Source organism: Engystomops pustulosus, chromosome 3, assembly GCF_040894005.1.
Source record: "Engystomops pustulosus chromosome 3, aEngPut4.maternal, whole genome shotgun sequence".
Lineage (NCBI taxonomy): Eukaryota > Metazoa > Chordata > Amphibia > Anura > Leptodactylidae > Engystomops > Engystomops pustulosus.
Genome location: NC_092413.1, coordinates 66,851,209 through 66,871,913, shown reverse-complemented (window position 1 = coordinate 66,871,913; position 20,705 = coordinate 66,851,209). Strand labels below are relative to the sequence as shown.

Here is a 20,705-nt window from a genome sequence, read left to right as displayed (position 1 = left end):
TTCATTGAGTAATTATTGAGTATTGATTACTGAATGATGGGGAAAACATGAATTTTTGTTTTTATTTTACCACAAAGCAAAAACATCACCAAATGTGTAAAAGGCTTAATGGTCTATCAACACCAGTTATAAGATACCAGCACAATGTATAGAAGAGTGTCCAGAATGCCTAGTGAGCACTTTAAAGGCTTTTCCAGACTTACATTTTCAGTTTGTCAGTGATCTGCAATTTAAAAAGAAAATCTTTATGAAAATGAGCTACATGGTCGACCATGGGCAGGATGGTAGGTACCCCCTTGAACAAGGAACGAACCCACTTCCCTGGTGCATAATAAGCTCATTTGCATAAAAATAAATTGAATTAATGAAGTGTCTCTAAAATGGCAAAGGATGTCTGGAAATCTTATAGTGTGCTCTAGGGAATGATGGATGTTCTTGTGGGCAAATCGAAAAGTGGTAGGATGTATGTTTTTCATTTTCATAAATTTATTACAATTTGCAATTTTCACCAACTTACATAATACATCCTGACTGGATCACCACTGAAAAGTTTTCATCAATGTTTTATTCCCTTTCAGAATTTTGTCAAAGTGAAGGAGATCCAACCTCATACTACTGGCCTTCTACAAAGCCAACAACAACTGCATACATACCGTGTCCAAAAAATCCGGCATATACTGCTTCAAGGACATGGTAAAACATGTGATATTCTTAAAATAATGTGATAAAGTGATTACCCCCATGTTAATCAGCCAAAACGCTGCTCCAAAGTCTCTGACCAATTGTTTCTGAAAACATGGAAGATTTGCTTAAACTGAACCTGACACCAGATTTCACTAATAAGCATAATGGCAGGTTAACAAAGCACTAAACTAACTTGTGCCAACACAAGCTAAAAAATGTTTCTATCCCCTGAAAATGAAAGTTGTAAGCCCACCTGCCACCCTGCCAGAAGGAGTAGCGAGCCCCTAGGGCATGTGCTATTCATGCCAGTCACAGTATCTCTCGCCTCTTGTCTGCCAGCAAGTCCTCCACCCTTCAGCTGATGTACCTTCAACAGAGCACTGCGCTGCAAAAGCAAGGGGGAAAGAGCAGATATGAGGTACACTGCCTCATATGAGTAACACACATCCTTGGTACTCAGTGCTCCTTGAGGCAGGTGTTAATTGCGTTACAAAGATCATTTTGTGGGGATAGGAACTATGCAATTTTTTGTAGCTTAAAACAGTGTGGGTACGAGTTACTATAGTGCTATGAGAAAATGTTATTAAGCTTATTTGTGAAAAACAACCCTGCAAGCCAATATGGCAGTGAGATTTCTCTTCTATCAACTCTTCTGCATGAGCATGACTAGGCTTTTTCTAAAAGCTGAGCTCACCTACCTATGACAAACAGGAAAACAATAAAATACAGTACATGTAACCATTGCTTGCATCCCAAGCAACTGCACTTATTGTGTAGCCTAAGGCCCACTTGTGCATTTCAGAGCCCGCAGAATAAGATTCTGTTAATGATATCTCTTTCCAATTGCACAACTTTCTCGTTTCTATATAACCCAACAATACCTCCAATTAATGGGTTGGCCATTTTCCCTCATGTTTTTTGTAATGTGTGTGTAATTATGGGGGGTAGAATATCAGATAATTTACCAATATGCATCTATTAAAGGTTCTGCACTGCTTTATTGATATGCAAATTGCAGCTTCCTGTCTTTTAACTCATCAGCCAGATATTCCTATCCATTTAACCCCTTCCCGACATTTGACGTAATAGTACTGCATCGCAGGAGGTGCGTTCCCGCAAAATGCAGTACTATTACGTCAAGCTTCTGGCGCCGGCTCCTGAACGGAGCCGGCGCCAGAAGCTGCGGGTGTCAGCTATATATTATAGCTGACACCCACCTCTAACACCCGCGATCGGAGATTTCTCCGATCGCGGGTGTTAACCCCTAACACCCGTTGGAGGCATTTAAAGTTAATTTAAGATGAATAGGACCCCCCGCAGCGCTTACCGGGGGAGGTCCGCTGCTCCGATCACAGCCCCGGGACTGCCGGTGCCCGGGGCCGCGAGATCTTCCTCCTGTAAGACACTGGGCATGCGCTGTGTAACCTGTAAAAAAAAATTGCTAAGATGTCAGTAACTGTAAAAAAAGTAAAAAAAAATAAAGGTTTTTTACAATAAAAATAAATAATAAAAGAAAGTGAAAGTCCCCCCAAACACTACATTTCCCTTTACACAAGAAATAAAGTATAAAACATATAACAATCTGTACATTAAATCCTAATCATAATTGGACCCACTCGGTGAACGTGGTAAAAAAAAAAAAAAAAAAAAAAAACTTGCCAAAAATTAAAACTTTTTATCAAATTGCTTTACAAAAAATGTTCTAAAAAGTGATCCGAAAAAGTTACAAGCACCAAAATGATACCAATAAAAAGAGCAACTCAAAAAATAAGCTTACAACCAGCTCCGTAAACCAAAAAATACTATAGTTATGCTGCTATAAAAATGGCAATACTAAAACAAATGCATTTTTTTCTATTCTAGCTTTTCTTCAATAAAATTGGACAAATATAAATAAAACTATATAAATGAGGTATCACCATAATCATAGTGATCCATAGAATAAAGATAATATATTATTGTTATGCTAAAGTGAACACCCCCCCAAAAAAATGCTAAAAATCCAAAACAACGTAACGTAAAAAGTTAATAAAATTGCTTCAATAAGCTAAAAACCCAGTAAAATTAAGTTTTTTTACAGTGCATCTCGTCTCGCAAAAAAATAAGCCCTTATTTGTCTAAATTGCTTAAAAAATAAATAAAGATTGTATAGCCTATTCCCAACGAGCGTTGTTATAGAACAGTGCGGAGGGTAGTGACTTTCCAACACCGGTCAGACACAGTGATCGGGGTAAGACGGCGGCTGTTCCTGACAGCCATCCATCCTGCCCCATGGACCAGAAGGGTTACGTCCCCCCCACACCCCTCAGTTTATGATCGCTGCTATTGGCTCATCAATTCAGACGTGCCAATAGCAGCGAATTTACTTATGACGTCAGTAATACCGGTCACCATGTCTGTAGACACGGTGATCGGGGCAGGGTGGCGGCTGTTCCTGACAGCCACCAATTTTGCCTTGCGGTCCAGAGGGGTTTTGTTGCCCCCCTCTGTCCATGTTTGTCGCTATTGGCTGGTCGATTTGGTCCAGCCAAAAGCAGCAATATTCGTCACAATGGGCATCACTAGGGTGAATAAGAGCAACACTTGGCGATAATTACCCTACTAAAACGAAGATATGGTACAAAAGCGCTGGCCATGCACATTGTACAGATTATGCTGTACAACTCTTACAAGCTGTTCCAATGTGCAGGTCCTGCCGTATCATCAGCATTTTCCCGGTGAATTCTGCTGCTTCTAAAGGTAGGACTCAATAAAGAGTCTGTTCCAAAAGAGGAGTTAGGATGGACACTACATACTACTAAGAGACCTGAGACAACTCCACAGTGACAAAAGTTTAGTTGGTCCCTTGATATATTCTACCTCCTTATACACTAGACATTCACAATTCACGCCCAACCTGTTGTGAATTAATTTCGGTAAAATGAATAATTGTAACAACTGCTAGGTCTTGTTGCTCCCTATACCCCTCCATTATTTCATAAGGGGCGCCACATAACGGGCACAAAACTTTCCAGAAATAATTGCAATTTCCATCTTGGACTCCATTGCACATCATAATTGGAAACCACCTGTATGTTCAAAATGCTCATTTCACCACGTGTATTACACTACACCACATATTACACCTTGCTATATTCCCCAAGGGGTGTACATTCAACAATTAGGGTCACTTTTCGGGTTTTCCTCTGTTTTGGTACCACTACAGCTCTCCAAATGTATCCTGACACATGTGAAGGATCTCTGTCAAATTTGGCCTCTAAAAGACAAACATCCCTCTTTTCCTCTACTGTGCGCCCATAAAGTATTTTATATGCACATGTGGGGTACTTCTATAGTTTTACACCTTTTTTGGGGTTATTTAATATATTATCCCTTGTGGCTTACATAAATTAGGGGTAAAGTGACATTTATAGGAAAATTTTCACCTTTTTAATGTTTAGGGTCTAATTGGATCATTCACCTGTTGGGGCAAATACATATATTACACATTGCAAAATTCTCTAAGGGGTGTGCATTCAAAGATTAGGGACACTTTTCGGATTCTTCTCTGTTGTATACCACTAGGGTTCTCCAAATGCATGTCAAACATTTCTGTCAAATTTGGCTTCTAAAAGGCAAACATCCCCCTTTCCTTGTACTGTGCGCCCATACAACATTTTATATACACATGTGGGGTACTTCTACACTTGAGAGAAATAGGTTTACACATTTTGGGGGGTTATTAAATTTTTTTATCCCTTGTGGCTATATAAAATTAGGAGTAAAATTACCTTTATAAGAAAATGTTCACCTTTTATCTATTTAAGTCCTAATTAAATCAAACACCTTTATGGACAAATACACATATTACACCTTGCTAAATTCTCTAAGGGGTGTGCTTTCCAAAATGGTGATACTTGTTGGGGTTACGCTCTGTTTTGGTACCACTACGGCTCTCTAAATGCATCCTGACGTCTGTAAAGGATGTCTGTCAAATTTAGCTTCCAAAATGCCACTGCCCCTCTTTCCCTTCTGAGCTTCACTGCGTACCCATACAACATTTTATTTGCATGTGTGGGCAATTTTATACTCGGGAGAAATGCTAGTACACATTTTTTGGGGTTGTTTAATCTTTAATGCCTTATGGGATACAAAAATTAGCCGTAAAAGTGACTTTTTTGGGAAAATGTTCATCTTTTTCCTTTTAGGGACCTAATTGAAGCAAACACCTGTTGGGGAAAATACACATATTACACCTTGCTAAATTCTCCAAAGGGTGCACTTTCCAAAATGGTGACACTTGTTGGGGTTCCCCTCTGTTTTGGTACCACTAGGGCTCTCCAAATGCATCCTGACACATGTAAAGGATGATTGTCAAATCTGGCTTCTAAAAGGCCAAAACCCCTCTTTCCCTTCTGAGCCCTACTGTGTACCCATACAACACTTTATATGCAAAAGTGGTGCAGTTCTGTGCTTAGGAGAAATAGTTTTACACCTTTATCCCTTGTGGCTTACAAAAATTTGGGGTAAAAATGCCTTTTTGAGAAAATTTTCACCTTTTTTCCCTTTTGGGGCCTAATTGAATCAAACACCTGTTGGGGAAAATACACAAATTACACGTTGCTAAACTCTCCAAGGGGTGTACTTTCCAAAATGGTGTCTCATGTTGGGGCTTTCCTCTGTTTTGGTACCATTATGGTTCTCCAAATGCATCCTGACACATGAAAACTTTTTCAGTCATATTTGCCCTGCAAAAACGAAACATTTTTTCATTCCAAGTGCCCCCATGTGCCCGAACAGCAGGGTACAGTGACAAAATGGGTATTGGAATACTCAGGAGGAATTGCCCTCAACATTGTAAAATGCATTTTCCTTTTTAACCCATTGTGAAGGTGCAAATTTTAGTGTTCAATGAATCTATAGTAAGATAAAATTACATTTCTCAAATTTCACTTTCATTTATCTTTCACCCTCATGAAACGCTCATAGGGTTAACAAAATTCCCAAAGGTTGTTTTGAATATTTTGAGGGGTGCAGTTTCTAAAATGGTGTCATTTGTGGGGGTTTTCTGTCATGTGGGCCTTATAAAGTCACTTCTAACTAAATTGACCCTCCAAAAGTAGGTTTTGATGATTTTCGTGAAAATCTGAAAAATTGCACCTAAAGTTATAAGCCTCCTAACATCCTAAATAAAGGAAAAGATGTTTGAAAAATGATGCCAAGTTAAAGCAGACATATGGAAAATGTTAGTTATCAAGTTATTTTAGTGATAAGACCAACTTTCCAAAAAGTAGAAAATTTTGAATTTGGAAAACATTGTTTTTTTCTAAATTTTTGCCAAATTTCCATTTATTTCATAAATAAATACTAAACATATTGATTAAATTTCTCAACCAGCATGAAGTACAATGTGTCACGAAAAAACAATCTCAAAATCAACTGGATATGTTAAAGCCTTCCAAAGTTATAACCACTTAAATAGACACATGTCAGATTTTAAAAAATGGGCCGTGTCAGGAAGGTGAAAAGTGGCTTCAGCGTTAAGAAGTTAATGACTGCAGATGGAGGGTCATGACAATGAACAATCACTCTGCCAGGATTTGGCAGGACCATGTGATAGTATTCATGAACAGATAAAGATCACTTGAACCCTCCATCTGTGGCCATTTTATGGTAAAGAATATTTGGCTGATGAGGTAAAAAGACAGGAGGTTTCAATTTACATGTGAATACAGTATTGCAGAACTTTTAATAGAAGTACATTGGCAAATTACGTAAATACGCTTACACTTACCGTATATTCCGGCGTATAAGATGACCTGGTGTATAAGACGACCCCCCTACTTTCCTGTTAAAATATAGAGTTTAAGATATATTCGCCGTATAAGACTACCCCTTTTCCAACGCATAAAAAACACCGGTAAAAATAAAAAAAAAACAGATTTGAATTTAACATGGTCCTTTTTTAAATTTAAATTCTTATGACATGCAGGTATATAGCAGGAAAACTGTCGCTCATAAACATAAGGCATACAACAACAACATTACCATCGTCCATTTTACTGTAAATGTTACCATACTGTACCTTAAATTTTTATTTTATTAAATATTCCATGCCATGTACTCAGAAGTGGGAAAAAAATTCCAAATGCAATGAAAATGGTGAAAAAACGCATTTGCGCCATTTTCTTGTGGGCTTGGATATTACGTCTTTCACTGAGCGCCCCAAATGACATGTCTACTTTATTCTTTGGGTCGGTGAGATTAAGGGGATACCAAATTGGTATAGGTTTTATAATGTTTTCATACATTTACAAAAATGAAAACCTCCTGTGCAAAAATTATTTTGCCAAATTCTGGCGCTAATAACTTTTTTTATACTTTGGTGTACGGAGCTGTGGGTGGTGTCATTTTTTGTGAAATTTGATAATATTTTCAATGATATAATTTTTAGGACTGTATGATCTTTTGATCACTTTTTAAAGATTTTTTTTATATTTTCCAAAATAGCAAAAAAGTGCCATTATCAACTTTGGGCACTATTTTCCGTTACGGGGTTAAACGCATTGAAAAACCGTTATCATATTTTGATAGATCGGGCATTTTCAGACTCGTCAATACCTGATGATTTTTACTGTTTATTTATATTTATGTCAGTTCTAGGGAAAGGGGGGGGGTGATTTGAAATTTGGTGATTTGAAATTTTAGGTTTTTTTATTATAATTTTTATAACTTTTTTTATTTATACTATTTTTCAGACTCCCTAGGGTACTTTAACCCTAGGTTGTCTGATCGATCCTATCATATACTGCCATACTACAGCACATTGTTATGAAGGGGTTAAAACGAAATAGCCTCGGGTCTTCGGAAGACCCGAGGCTACCATGGAGACGATCCCAGGTAAGATGGCGGCGCCCAAGCGCCGCTATGTTTTTGAGGCTGCCGGCAGCTTCGCCGGCAGCCATCGCTGTGAAAACACCCGCGATTGGTGCTAGCACCGATCGTGGGTGTTACCGGTTAGCCTTTGCTGCAATATGCCCTCTCCATGCAGCGAGACCCGACCCCCACCGTGAATACACGTCGGGCGGTCACTTACTGGCGTATAAGAAGACCCCAGACCAGACAGAAGATTTTTCAGTCTTCAAAAGTCGTCTTATAAGCCGGAATATCAAAAACATGAGGTAAAGTGGCCAAACCTTTTAACCGGTTCGCGACGAGCTGAGCCCTCTCCATAGCCGGTAAGTCTTTGCTGAATATTGCAGCAAAGGCTTACCGGTAACACCCGCGATCGGTGCTAGGGTGTAATCACAGCCTCAAAAAGATAGCGGCGCATGGGTGCCGCCATCTTACCTGGGATCGCCGCTCCCCGTGATGTCATCGTGGAGTGGCGATCCGTCTCCATGGTAGCCTCGGGTCTTCCGATAACCCGAGGCTATTTCGTTTTAACCCCTTCATTACAATGTGCTGATAGCACATTGTAATGAATGAGGAGGAAAATCCCCATATACTGCCATACTGTAGTATGGCAGTATATGATAGGATAGATCAGACAACCTAGGGTTAAAGTACCCTAGGGAGTCTGAAAAATAGTAAAAATAAAAATAAAAAAAGTTAAAAAAAAAATTATAATAAAAAAACCTAAAATTTCAAACCCCTTTCCCTAGAACTGACATAAATATAAATAAACAGTAAAAATCATAAACACATTAGGTATTGACGCGTCTGAAAATGCCCGCTCTATAAAAATATGATAACGTTTTTTCAATACGATTAACCCCGTAACAGAAAATAGCGCCCAAAGTCGAAAATGGCACTTTTTTGCCATTTTGAAAAATATAAAAAAATCTATAAAAAGTGATCAAAAGGTCGTACAGTCCTAAAAATTATATAATTGAAAATATTATCAAATTTCGCAAAAAATGACACCACCCACAGCTCCGTACACGAAAGTATAAAAAAGTTATTAGCGCCAGAAGTTGGCAAAATCAAAAAAATAATTTTTGTACAGGAGGTTTTAATTTTTGTAAATGTATGAAAACATTATAAAACCTATACAAGTTTGGTATCCCCTTAATCGTACCGACCCAAAGAATAAAGTAGACATGTCATTTGGGGCGCTCAGTGAAAGACGTAATATCCAAGCCCACAAGAAAATGGCGCAAATGCATTTTTTCACCATTTTCACTGCATTTGGAATTTTTTTCATACTTCCGAGTACATGGCATGGAATATTTAATACCATCTCTATGAAGTGCAATTTGTGACGCAGAAAACAAGCCATCACACAGCTCTTTACGTGTAAAAATAAAAAAGTTATAGATTTTTGAAGGTGGGAAGTGAAAAATGGACATGAAAAAACAGGAAAGGGCCCGGTCCTTAACCGGTTAAACTACACTATCCTATGATATTCACTCAGTGATGAGATTTTAATACCTATACCTATCTTAGCCCAATTTTTATCGGTTACAAATCAGGCCCCCCCCTGCATGTCATTGTTGCAGATCATGATACAGATACAAAGATTTAGCTCCAAAATAACAATATACCTGCGCTGACTGTGACTACTGAAGCAAACAATGATATATGAAGTGAAGAGATGTGTTGGCTGAGTGGGTAACTGACCTGATTAAAACAGTCTTCAATTGAGGAGGTGGTGATGATCAGGAAGTTTCTCCGCAGTGTGATGAGTCCCACAAGGATAGTAGGTATCCAATGTAGTAGATGGCTTTTTCTGTGAGCCAAGTTTGAAGTCAGTCCAAGAGCAGAGCGATTCAGTGTGGGAGCCCCGGCCGGTGGCTCGACCACACAATGAGTCAGATGTGAATAGTGACTCTAAGTTACGGATGTAGCGGTGGGACATAGGTGAACACGCACCGAACACGTTTTCAAGAGCTACTGCTCCCTTCCTCAGGGTAGAGTTCAACCTTCTCTGCCACTGCCGTAATTTATCAACTTCCAATAGAGCTCCGCCTGCTTGTTCTACCTTCAATCTTCTAAGTGCGGTCAGTGAAACATTCATCTGGATGTTGGTTGATATTTATTTGCAAATATCTTTGCGGGGTCTATTCAAGCAATCTATAAGCTATACTTCTGTTTGTGTCAAAAATATAGATGTTTACATAGATTGTGATTAAATAATGGCTGTAAACATGCTGTTAACATTTCAGTAAAATTATGATTATAAGAAGGGTCAAGACCTCATATATGTCTAATATTTCTGCAAGTTATACTTCTGTTTGTGTCAGCCATACTACTTTTATTACATGTTTAATAAAACAAATCAACACAATACATAAACTGATCAACAGAACAAGTCATGTGGGACAATAAGACTATCACATAGGAGCGTTAAAAACATGTGGGACGGAAATAAGAGGTAGGGTACATTGCAATATAGATCACACAAAGCCATAGTCCACATGCCCGAGGTAGATTGCTGTGCAAAAGATGCAGTAAAGTGACCTGAGTGCTAGCCGTACAACCTAATGTACGCTATTTCCCTGCTGGCATGTAAAGTGCTCAGTGCATATGTAAATAATGAAATGTAAACGTACCCTTAGCCATAGTGTACCTCCCGATGCCACAACCAGGTTCCCCGACGCGCGTTTCGGTGCTAGCCTTCGCTTGGGGGTATGGTTGCTCTAGCTGCACAGGATTTTATCTAAACCATCAACCAGTAGCAGAGGAGAACACCCACCTGAGGTGTGTATGTAAATTGAGGTGTGTATGTAAATTAGCCAGACGGAACTATCGGGCTCACGCAGCGCAGAAGGTCTCCGCCCCCCGCCGGAGCTCAACCCCGCGCATGTGACCGATCATGTGACGGTGATGTCACTGAGGGGCACGTGATCGGGGAAAGAGTTGTCGGATCAGGGGGCGGATCCCACCTCACTGGTGCGCACCCGGCCGGTGGTTTAACTGACAGGTGGATAGTAAGTTTGCCTGGAGAGTGGGATAGTGAGAGAGTGTCTGAGGCTCAAGATGACATCCACAAAAACAGACATATATATTAAAAAAGACTATATAAAATGCATCACTCTTACTGAATTTCCAAAAAGAATGCTGTCAATTGCATTATACTTCATATGGAGTCAACGACTCCTATATCCCTCATTTGCATTTTTGCATATTCAAATTAAATCATTGAAAATGGCCATAAGAAAAAGGGGAAGGAAGAAAGTGCAAAATTGTGCAGGGAAAGAAAAAGGGGAGGGAAAAGTGCGTGGTGAAAGTGATGGGTGTGTGTAAAAGGAACATGTATGGGTCCGGAAGGGACCAGTAGTATCAAAATCTGGAAAAATATTAAATATCACATTTCAAAACTACTAATATCATAATTCAGAGAAATATAAGAAGCACATTTAAAAATCTCCACAAATTATTGGTGTATCAAACTGTATTGGGAATGAGACATCATATTAATGTCAGTGAGTTAATGGTGTGCATGAGTAGATGGGGGATTGTGTAACAGGTAAGTAACAGATAAGTACATGTGTTCATATGCGGCCAGTTGTACAATGGAATATTTCAGTTCCTATATATATATAGTAATAAATAATGGCAAACCATTAGGTTACTTATATATGGATCCGAATGATCAACATATGGTTTCTTAAATGCAAAAGGTTCCGTATAAGACTTGAGCTCGTAATCAGTTGGTCCGGAAGGTTAGTTCAGTATGTTACTGCTTCAGATGTCAATAGATGTCCATTTGATGGTGTCGCGGTTGTATCAAGGATCGTATCAAGTCGCTATGGATGGCATGTCTGTGGATGACGGGAGCCCTCCCCAGAACACTCAAATCGTCATATTTTGCAGAGCCTACTAAATGAAAATACAATGATTAAACAATCAAAACAGAAAAGAAGAAAAAAAGTGATTAAAAGCCCGGTGCTGCCCGGGTCGGGAGTCAGAGAAACAGTGCATAACTCAGGGTCTCGTTAAGGCCTTGTATATTCAATGTTTTGAGAGTCCAAATCCACCTTGTCTCGCATTGTGCCAACCTTTGCGCTATGGGACCTCCCCTGATGTTGCCCTTAATGTGATCTATACTGCAGACACGAAGATTGGGGTTACACTCATGGAATTCCTTAAAATGTCTTGCCACTGGGAGTCCACCAGTGCAAAAATCCGAGTCGCTTACTGCCTATATATCTCGTACGTTGATACGAGTTCCCTAGTGGTCATGTAGATCATGCCACAAGGGCATGTGGCGTGATATATTACTGCCTTTGTGTTACAAGAGATGGTGTGAGTGATGATGTACTCTCTCTGGCCTTCGAGTCAGAAAAGGTCCCAGTTTTGATGATATTGGGGCAGGCTACGCATCGGCCGCAGGGCTTGCACCCCCATTTTGGGCCTCGATTATCTAAAAAAGTATGGGCCTCTTTCCTCGCGTAATGGCTTTTGACTAGTATATCCTGTAGGTTCTTAGATCTACGGGCTGCTATGCCTGGGTGCATAGGGATGTATTTTTGTAATACTGGGTCTGATCTTAGTAAGGGCCAGAAGAGTTCTAGGATTTCTTTCATAGGTTGCCATTGTGAATGAAATTCAGTTATAAATCTCACCTTTTGGTCTTCTTTTTGTTGCTTCTTCTCTGGGTATAGTAGTTGAATTCTAGGTGTCGATTTGGCCCTGTGATAGGCCTTTCTTAGAGATCTCTGGCTGTATAGGAATCTTTGTTTGAGTTCTCGTGCCCGGTATTCAAAAGCTTCATCTGTTGAGCATATTCTTCTCATTTGTAAGTACTGTCCCATGGGAACTGTGGTGATGGTTTGCGGTGGGTGAGAGGATGAGGCATGAAGTAGGGAATTAACTGCCGTTTCTTTTCTATATACATCTGATTGGAGGTATCCCGATTTGTCCTTTTCTAGAATGACATCCAAGAAATCCACTTTATTTGTATTAAATTTATATGTGAGTTTGATGTTAACATCATTAGAGTTTGACCTCTGGACAAATGTGCCCAGCTGCTGGGTCGTTCCCCTCCAGACGATCAGGATGTTGTCGATGTACCGCACCCAGAAGATGACGCGGTCCATCTCGACATCACGATCGCCCGTGAAGAGGTCCCTCTCACACAGCCCCAGGAACAGGTTGGCATATTAGGGGGCACATGCCGCCCCCATAGCCGTTCCCTGGAGCTGTAGGTAGAGGGACTCCCCAAACACAAACACGTTGTGAAAGAGAACAAACTCCAGCAGCCGTATCACAAAGTCTTTCATGACGTCCTCTAGAGTTATGGTGTTCAAGCAAACTTGCACTGCCTTTAAACCATCACAGTGTTTGATACTAGTATACAACGATTCCACGTCTAAAGTGGTGAGTACCATGTCTTCCTCTATATGTATACCTTCAATTTTTTGTAAGAGATCTGACGTATCCCTCACATATGAGGGTAGACATTCCACTATACCCTTCAGGTGGTGGTCTATGAATTTACCAATATTTTCGGTTAGCCCGCCATTCCCCGATATTATCAGGCGACCCGGGGGGCAGTTGGGGTTTTTGTGCACCTTTGGGAGTAGATACAGAGTAGGTGTCTTTGGTATCTTAACAAATAGTGCATCAGCACATTCTTTTGAAATCACTTTATTCTTAATTGCCACTTGTAGTAGAGAGTTTAACTCTTCTACAAATTTGTTGGTGGGGTTATAAGTCAGTTTCCTGACTTTCCGTAGCCCTTGAAAACACGTTCGGTGCGTGTTCACCTATGTCCCACCGCTCCATCTGTAACTTAGAGTGATGTCACTATTCACTTCCGACTCATCGTGTGGTCGAGCCACCGGCCGGGGCTCCCACACTGAATCGCTCTGCTCTTGGACTGACTTCAAACTTGGCTCACAGAAAAAGCCTTCTACTACATTGGATACCTATTAACCTTGTGGGAGTATTCGCACTCGGAGAAACTTCCTGATCATCACCACCTCCGCAATTGAAGACTGTTTTAATCAGGTCAGTTTACCCCCTCAGCCAACATATCTCTTCACTGCATATATCATTGTTTGCATCAGTAGTCACAGTCAGCGCAGGTATATTGTTATTTTGTCTTCTATTGTGTTGTTCACTTTTATGAGCTCGGGCGGCTCATATTGTACCAGCAGCGACACCTATGCCATTCCATTAATTCATATAGACCCCCGACTTTGGGCCAACGTCTCCCCTCTGTTCAAGATTTAGCTCCATCCACTCGCTGTGATAAGCTCACAGCAAAACCATGGCTGTGGCATTAGTACTTAATCAAGCAAAAAACATGTAAAACATAAAACTATCCTATTATTTTAAATTCTATAAGTATGGTATCTATACATAATAGTGTAATCACACTATTATGTATAGATACCATACTTATAGAATTTAAAATAATAGGATAGTTTTATGTTTTACATGTTTTTTACTTTCAGAATTAGCAGACAAATGACTGTGGAAAGAACTCTTTTTTTGTCATTTTTTTCTATTAAAGTTTTTATAATTAGCACTGAAATTTTATAAACTTATGCCAAAATATTGTAGAACTATGTAATATGTCAATACATCGTCCATTCCCCAGGTTCAGTAAAGATGCATGTACTTCTGCAAACTATAAGCTTTGTCCCCCAGAAGCTCCGTCCTTCTCCTTTACAGTGCTGACTTCAGTCACATTCCAAATAGCTATATGTTCCTAGTTACCACATGTTAGAATATAGGTTTGGTGTTATTTTTAAAAGGATTACCTCTCACATTGGAGGGCTTTTTAAAAAAATAAATGTGCACCTACCTGCTCCGGCATTACCGGTGTCCTGCACCGTGGTCTGTTGGAGCTGTGCCCCTGTATAGAAGCTCTGCTCCTATGAATTCCAGTCGGCCTGACATGTCCATCCGTCCCTATATCCAAGTGCTGTATCAGGTGCTGGAACATGGTAAAAGGAGTACATTTTTTTTTTTTTTTAATAAAAAGCCCTCCCCAGCCAATATATTTCTATTACTGTAGGACAACCCCTTTAAAGTTACTGTAATTGAGAGTTTCCTCCATCACTACTGAACTCAACTCATACCTACCTTAATGACAAGTTTTCAGAAAGTACTTAAAGGAAACCTACCACTTAAAAGTGGTAGGTTTAGACGCATATACATGGCACCAGCTCAGGGTGAGCTGGTGCCAGAGCATATTTTTGTTAGGGGAACAAAGCCCCTATCGCCGTTTTATAAGTTATATTAACTTATAACTCGGCGCACCGCACTTGGGCACGGCGCATCATGCGCGTGCCCGTGCGTGCGCCGGATTCTAACGTGCTGGAGAGTCGGTGACGTCACCGAGCTCTCCGGCACACGCGCGCCTGCGCAAATTAGCACGGGGAAACAGGCCGTGCTAAGTTGTGCAGGCGCGCGTGTGCCGGAGAGATCGGTGACGTGCTATGATCCATGTTAGGGGAGGACTCCTCTGTGCAGCAGATAGCCATGTCATGTCTGGGTGCAGTTACCTTGTATATGCTGCTGTAGGGTCCTGTGGAGCTGGTAAGCAGTGGCCATCACAGCACAATCCCTGCCCCTCCTCCTCTCTCACTTCCTATTGGCTGCAGTGTGTCAGCTGATCTCTCAGTGTGGAGAGGAGCTGTGAGCCCGTGGATTGATCTGTAGTGCAGAGCAGCTGCTGACTCCTTGTGCGCAGACTCGGCCAGATCAGCTGTAACTCAGGATGGGACACAGCTACCACTAGAGGGCGCCAGCAACAAGAACAAAGGGAGTTATCTCAGTAAGGCTGCATATTTTGTAATAAGTGTAAATGGTGAAAGTACTTGTCACAATGCATTGGACCCAATTACAGCCATTTGCTATGGTGACACAACCCCTTTAAGTATAAGCCGACCCGATTATAAGCCATGACCCCTAGTTTTAACACAAAAACTGGAAAAATCTATTGACTCACTTATAAACTGAGGGTTGGAAATGCATTGTTCACAGCCCCCCCAGTATAAAGCCTGCATGTTCCTATAGTATATAGCCTGCCTGTTCCTGTAGTATATAGCCTGCCAGTCCCCTGTATTATATAGCCTGCCAGCCGCCTGTGGTATATAGCTATCCAGCCCCCTGTAGTATATAGCCTGTCAGCCCCTGTAGTATATAGCCTGCAAGCCCCCTGTAGTATATAGCCTGCCAGCCCCCCCCCCCCCAGTATATAGCCTGCAGCTCCTGCCCCCAATATAATGCCTGTAGGAAAAAAAAGTGTACACACCTTCCGACAAATCCCCGCCCCCCGGCTGGTCCTCTTCTATACAGTGATTCTCCGGCATTGCCTCCATGTCCCAGCGGTCAGTCGCAGGCATTGTGACGACAGCTGGTCACTGACATCATAGTGTGTGCCGATGCCGGCACAAACATTAGAACATCAGCATACGGCAGTCTGTTGGAATATGGAGCAGATGCCAGAGCTGCGATGGATACAAGAGGACCTGCTGGGGGTAGGGGGTGGAAGGTGAGTACAATTTTTTTTTCCTTGACTCAAGTATAAGAAAGAATGTGCTAAAAACTCAGGTTATACTTGAGAATATATACGGTAATCAGATTATACAGGTTGTAGTAATTAACATGTCCTTATGAATGGAACAGCGTGGCTGTAGCATGAAATTGAAACTGTTTTATAAATATTATAATAATTGCTTCGACTTTAATTTGGATAATTTCTAATAAGAAATTGTTATTCTTTGAATTAATTTAATACATATATTGAAATTACATATATTTAATATTGAAATTAATCATAAAAGGCAAGTTTGGCTTGATTCCATTTTCTAAGCAATTGAACAGAGAAAATATCCAAAGCAGATGTGAAGATTACCTTACCTCTATGTGTAAAAATAATATAATTATGAATTACAAACAAATAAGAAATAATCTTGTTTTGCTAATTATTACTTAGTTCTTTAAATTATTTTCTATTTGCAGTAATTTAGGTCAGCTAAACTATACTTCATATTGGGGACCACCAGATCAGAAAAACTGCACAGGTAATAACAGGAACTGTTTTTATATCTCTATAAAAACTTCTGCATACAAACACTGTAAAAATGCAACAAATCAAAGTGCATCGATAATGGTGAATGGATACAATTGAATATTTATTATTTATATTCAAACATTCAGCAAGCTTCACTCAAAACAGAGCTACATAATAGTTGATATTGCTGCTCTGCTGTAAAATAAAACTATCCTTATCCTGCTGCAATAATTAGATCTATGTTCTAATTAGTTTTTCCTCATTCAGCCAGGGATTAAAGGAAACCTACCACTTGTAGTGGCAGGTTTCCGATGGCAATACCGGGCACCAGCTCAGGGTGAGCTGGTGCCGGAGCTTATTTTAGTTAGTGTTTTAAACCGCGGTTTAAAACCACTTTTTAAACTTTATAGCCGGCGCAGGCAGGTACCCGCTCGGCGCTTACCGTGCACGCGGCTACATAGGAAGTGAATGAGAGCCGCGTGCACGGTAAGCGCCGAGCGCGTACCTGCCTGCGCCGGCTATAACGTTTAAAAAGTGTTTTAAACCGCGATACCGCGGTTTAAAACACTAACTAAAATAAGCTCCGGCACCAGCTCACCCTGAGCTGGTGCCCGGTATTTCCATCGGAAACCTGCCACTACAAGTGGTAGGTTTCCTTTAAGTCTAAGTCCTTATTTTAACAGTAGATTGCATTGCATAGTGAGATTTTGAGATGAGGTGGAAACTTTGTAAATACAACTCACCTAAAAAAGTTACCAACGCCTTGTCAAAAGAAATTAAAAAATCACAGTGCATCTGTTATAAGGCATTATAGCAAATTTAGTTTCAGTATTTGCATTTCCGTTTTCACTGTCCTCCTTTACTAGGTCATATCTTTTTAACATCTTAACAAACGCTGTATCAGGTTCTTACGGTGGCCGTTTAAGGTACTTCTTTGTGTCACACCTTTCTAGCGTCAGCGAGTCCTGCTGGTGCTGCATTTTCACAGCTCAGCACTTACCCCAGGTATTGGAAAAGCTCTGATTCGGGGTGTTTAACCTATTAGGCGCTATGGTCAAATACGGTCAAACAAGCAATGAAAAGGTGCTGATGATGTTACAGGGGGTTCTCTGAGGGACCCCTGTGCTCCCTGTAGTAGTTTCTGTTAGGGCATACAAAAGTAACTGACAGTAACTGACAATATAATGCACTACACTACATAAGTTGTGCAGTGCATTATAAAAGATGTAAAGTGATCTCCTGTCAGTACCCCCTTGTGGGGAAAAATAATCCAACAAAGTAAAAAAAAAAAAATTGCTTATACATTGACAAAAAAAAAGTTTTGTATTGTGCCAGTTGCCAGACATTACAGTTGCTTTTGATAGGTCAAATAAAGCCTGATGAAGGACCATAGATTTCCTGAAAGCTTGCTTGTTACATCTTATATTTCAGTTAGCTATTAAAAGGTGTTACAATCTCAAGAAGGTTACTTTATTTGACCTTTCAAAAGCAACAGGAATTAAACTGACAAAAAATGTCAAAAGCTATGGCTTGGAAAGTGATGATGGAAAAGGTTTATTCCCCCAAAATGATTTAATTATACAAGGGTATTCATAAAATAAACACTATAAATTCTGTATTGCTTTGTGTGTGTTTTGACCTAGGGAAATATGTTTTTATGTTATGTAGTTTCCACATTTTTCAGTCAGAGTTTGTTCAGTGTCTCAGTTTTTCACCCGTGTGAAAAAGACTAGGGACTGTGGTCTATCTCTTCTATGATAATTGATCAGTGAAAAACGCATTGCACTTGCATTGCACTTACATGTGTATGATGTGTTTTTCACGCAGGTGAAACCATGCTTAGATTTAAACATGTGTTTGTGCATGAACAAAAATGCAAGTCTGAAAAGACCCATTGATAACCATGCAAATTCTGCACATCAAAAGTACACACAGAACATGAGCGTGAAAAATCCAAGTGTGAAAGGGGCTTAACTGCAGAAAATATTTATTAGAAAAAACTCTCACAGAAAGGGTTAATAAAAATTCTACAGTAACACATATATAACCCAAAAGTGTGCTATGAAAAACTACATTTTGTTCTGAAAAAATCAAGACCACATACAGCTTTGGTGACTAGAAGAAATAAAAAGTTATAGCGTTTAGAAGGCATTGATGAAAGAACTATATCACAAAGTTCACTATTATAATCAGCATATTTGATTTATGTAATCTTGTTGAAAGTTTATTATGCTTTAAATAAAGCATCTTTTTCGTGGCTTTTTCTGCTCTTTTTTCGATTATATCTGAAATCCTTTATATAGCAGATGGAATTATTATGTTTATTATATAAAGTTTGCCTTTATCATTTTCACAAACAGCTTGCAACCAGTGTAGTTTAAAGTCATCTACTTTGAAGCGTGCTCCTTTTTTTTTTTGACGAAAATATATATGCAAAAGAAATTTATGTCTTATGGACTAAGCACTTTATAATTTTACAGATAATGCTGAAGATTTGGCTAATCAGTTGTTAAACCTTACTGGGAGTGGCCAGGAGCTCACACAAGAGAAAGTCGATGATGTTGTACAAACACTTAAGAAAATAGTCAATGATGCCAACATCAATGCTGAACTGGGATCAACTGTTGTAAATGTGTTTTCTAACATCCTGAACAGTTCAGATAATGTTCTAGCAAAATCCTCTTCTGAGTAAGTCATATTTCATATTACTCAGTGGGCTGCATCTATGCAAATTATCTTTGAACAATCAATTTACTTAAACACTATTGAATGTAGATTACTGCACAATGTTACTTGAAGAACTTAGGGTTGTCCACTTTAAGCACATTATATCACATAATTAATATTTTTGTGTAACAGATGTTGAATGATCACTGTTCCATGTGGTCTCGGACACTAGCTGAGAGGAAGTAGGCAGCCACTACAGTCTCCCGCTAATTTAAAAGTACCATGGAAGAATGGGGCGGAGTGCTGGTACCAGGGAAAAAACAAAATAAATGAAGGGATAGAATATACTAACCCAACATGGGGATAGAAAAAGAACTGGACTGCATATCCACACATCACACAATGATCTACTGCTGCTAGGCTAAACCAACTCGAGGTTCTTAGTTACATTTTGATCCGGAGCCATGGGGGCTGTGCCTGCTATTAGGGGTTCTGGGGGGCAACCTTGTCTTGGTCCCTGCCGGTGCTGTGCGGTAGAGGTGGTGGATGCCATGTGATGCCGCACACAATAGCATAGGGGCCCACTACAATGAAGTCACCGTGAAGTTGTTTGTGGGCTTACACAATTTGGTCAAAATGTAACTAAGAACCTCAAGTTACTTATAAAATGTAGCCTAGCTGCAGTAGACCATTGTGTGATGTGTGGATTTGCGGTCCAGTTCTTTTTCTCTCCCCATGTAGATCTACTAAACAATTTAGGAATTGATACTGAAAGTATATTGGAAAATTGTATAACTTTTCACTGCACACACAATATCAATTATTTACTGGAATGTGCTTAAAATGGTTGAACCATGCTAATCCGCTGTCCATCTCTACTTAGCTGGTATATTCACTTGTTTGGTTTCCATTTCTTAATAACATTTATGAACCCTTTTCTGATCTTCTAGAATTTAGTGATTTTTCTTGCTGCAACTTTTGTTTGTTATGCTTTACCAAAACTCCATTGTCTCATGTGTCTTGTATTACTTTCCGATCTGAATCTGGCCTCACCCCTCCTCTTTAAATGTAGGTGTATTTAGGCTGCCTAAGCCATATGCTGCATGTGTTCTAAGAGTATGATAAGAACAAGTGTGTTATTATATGGCAATTATAAAAAAGGTAATTTTGCAAAGAAAAAAAAATAAATTCTCTCCATCATTTTCAATCATTTGTGCTAACTTAACACACTTTTATATTATTGTACTAATATTTTCTGTTTTTCTGCTTACCTACCGTCCATTTATACCCTCAGTGTCCTCCATCAGCTCTTCCATCCATCCTATACCATTTACTTAGTGAACCGTACCAGTTTCTCGACCATTTTTCTTCTTGGACTTCACTAATACTGCCTTTCCAC

At 39.8% G+C, this 20,705-nt stretch overlaps 1 protein-coding gene and 1 long non-coding RNA gene across 7 annotated transcripts in view; one reads left to right on the top strand and one right to left on the bottom strand.

Moving 5' to 3' along the window:
* Positions 1 to 20,705, top strand: part of ADGRG6 (adhesion G protein-coupled receptor G6) — a 538,359-nt gene that overhangs the window by 442,998 nt on the left and 74,656 nt on the right. For all 6 annotated transcript variants that reach the window (XM_072140986.1, XM_072140983.1, XM_072140981.1 and 3 more), the window contains 3 exons: positions 579 to 693; positions 16,588 to 16,649; positions 19,120 to 19,327. In XM_072140986.1, coding sequence (XP_071997087.1) covers positions 579 to 693; positions 16,588 to 16,649; positions 19,120 to 19,327 — 385 coding nt within the window. The remainder of the gene's footprint in view (positions 1 to 578; positions 694 to 16,587; positions 16,650 to 19,119; positions 19,328 to 20,705) is intronic.
* LOC140121422 (uncharacterized) lies at positions 11,092 to 14,544 on the bottom strand. The gene is made up of 3 exons (XR_011854083.1): positions 14,423 to 14,544; positions 12,234 to 12,535; positions 11,092 to 11,484 (listed from the first exon to the last, which is right to left on the bottom strand). It is a non-coding gene; the product is annotated as an uncharacterized lncRNA (long non-coding RNA).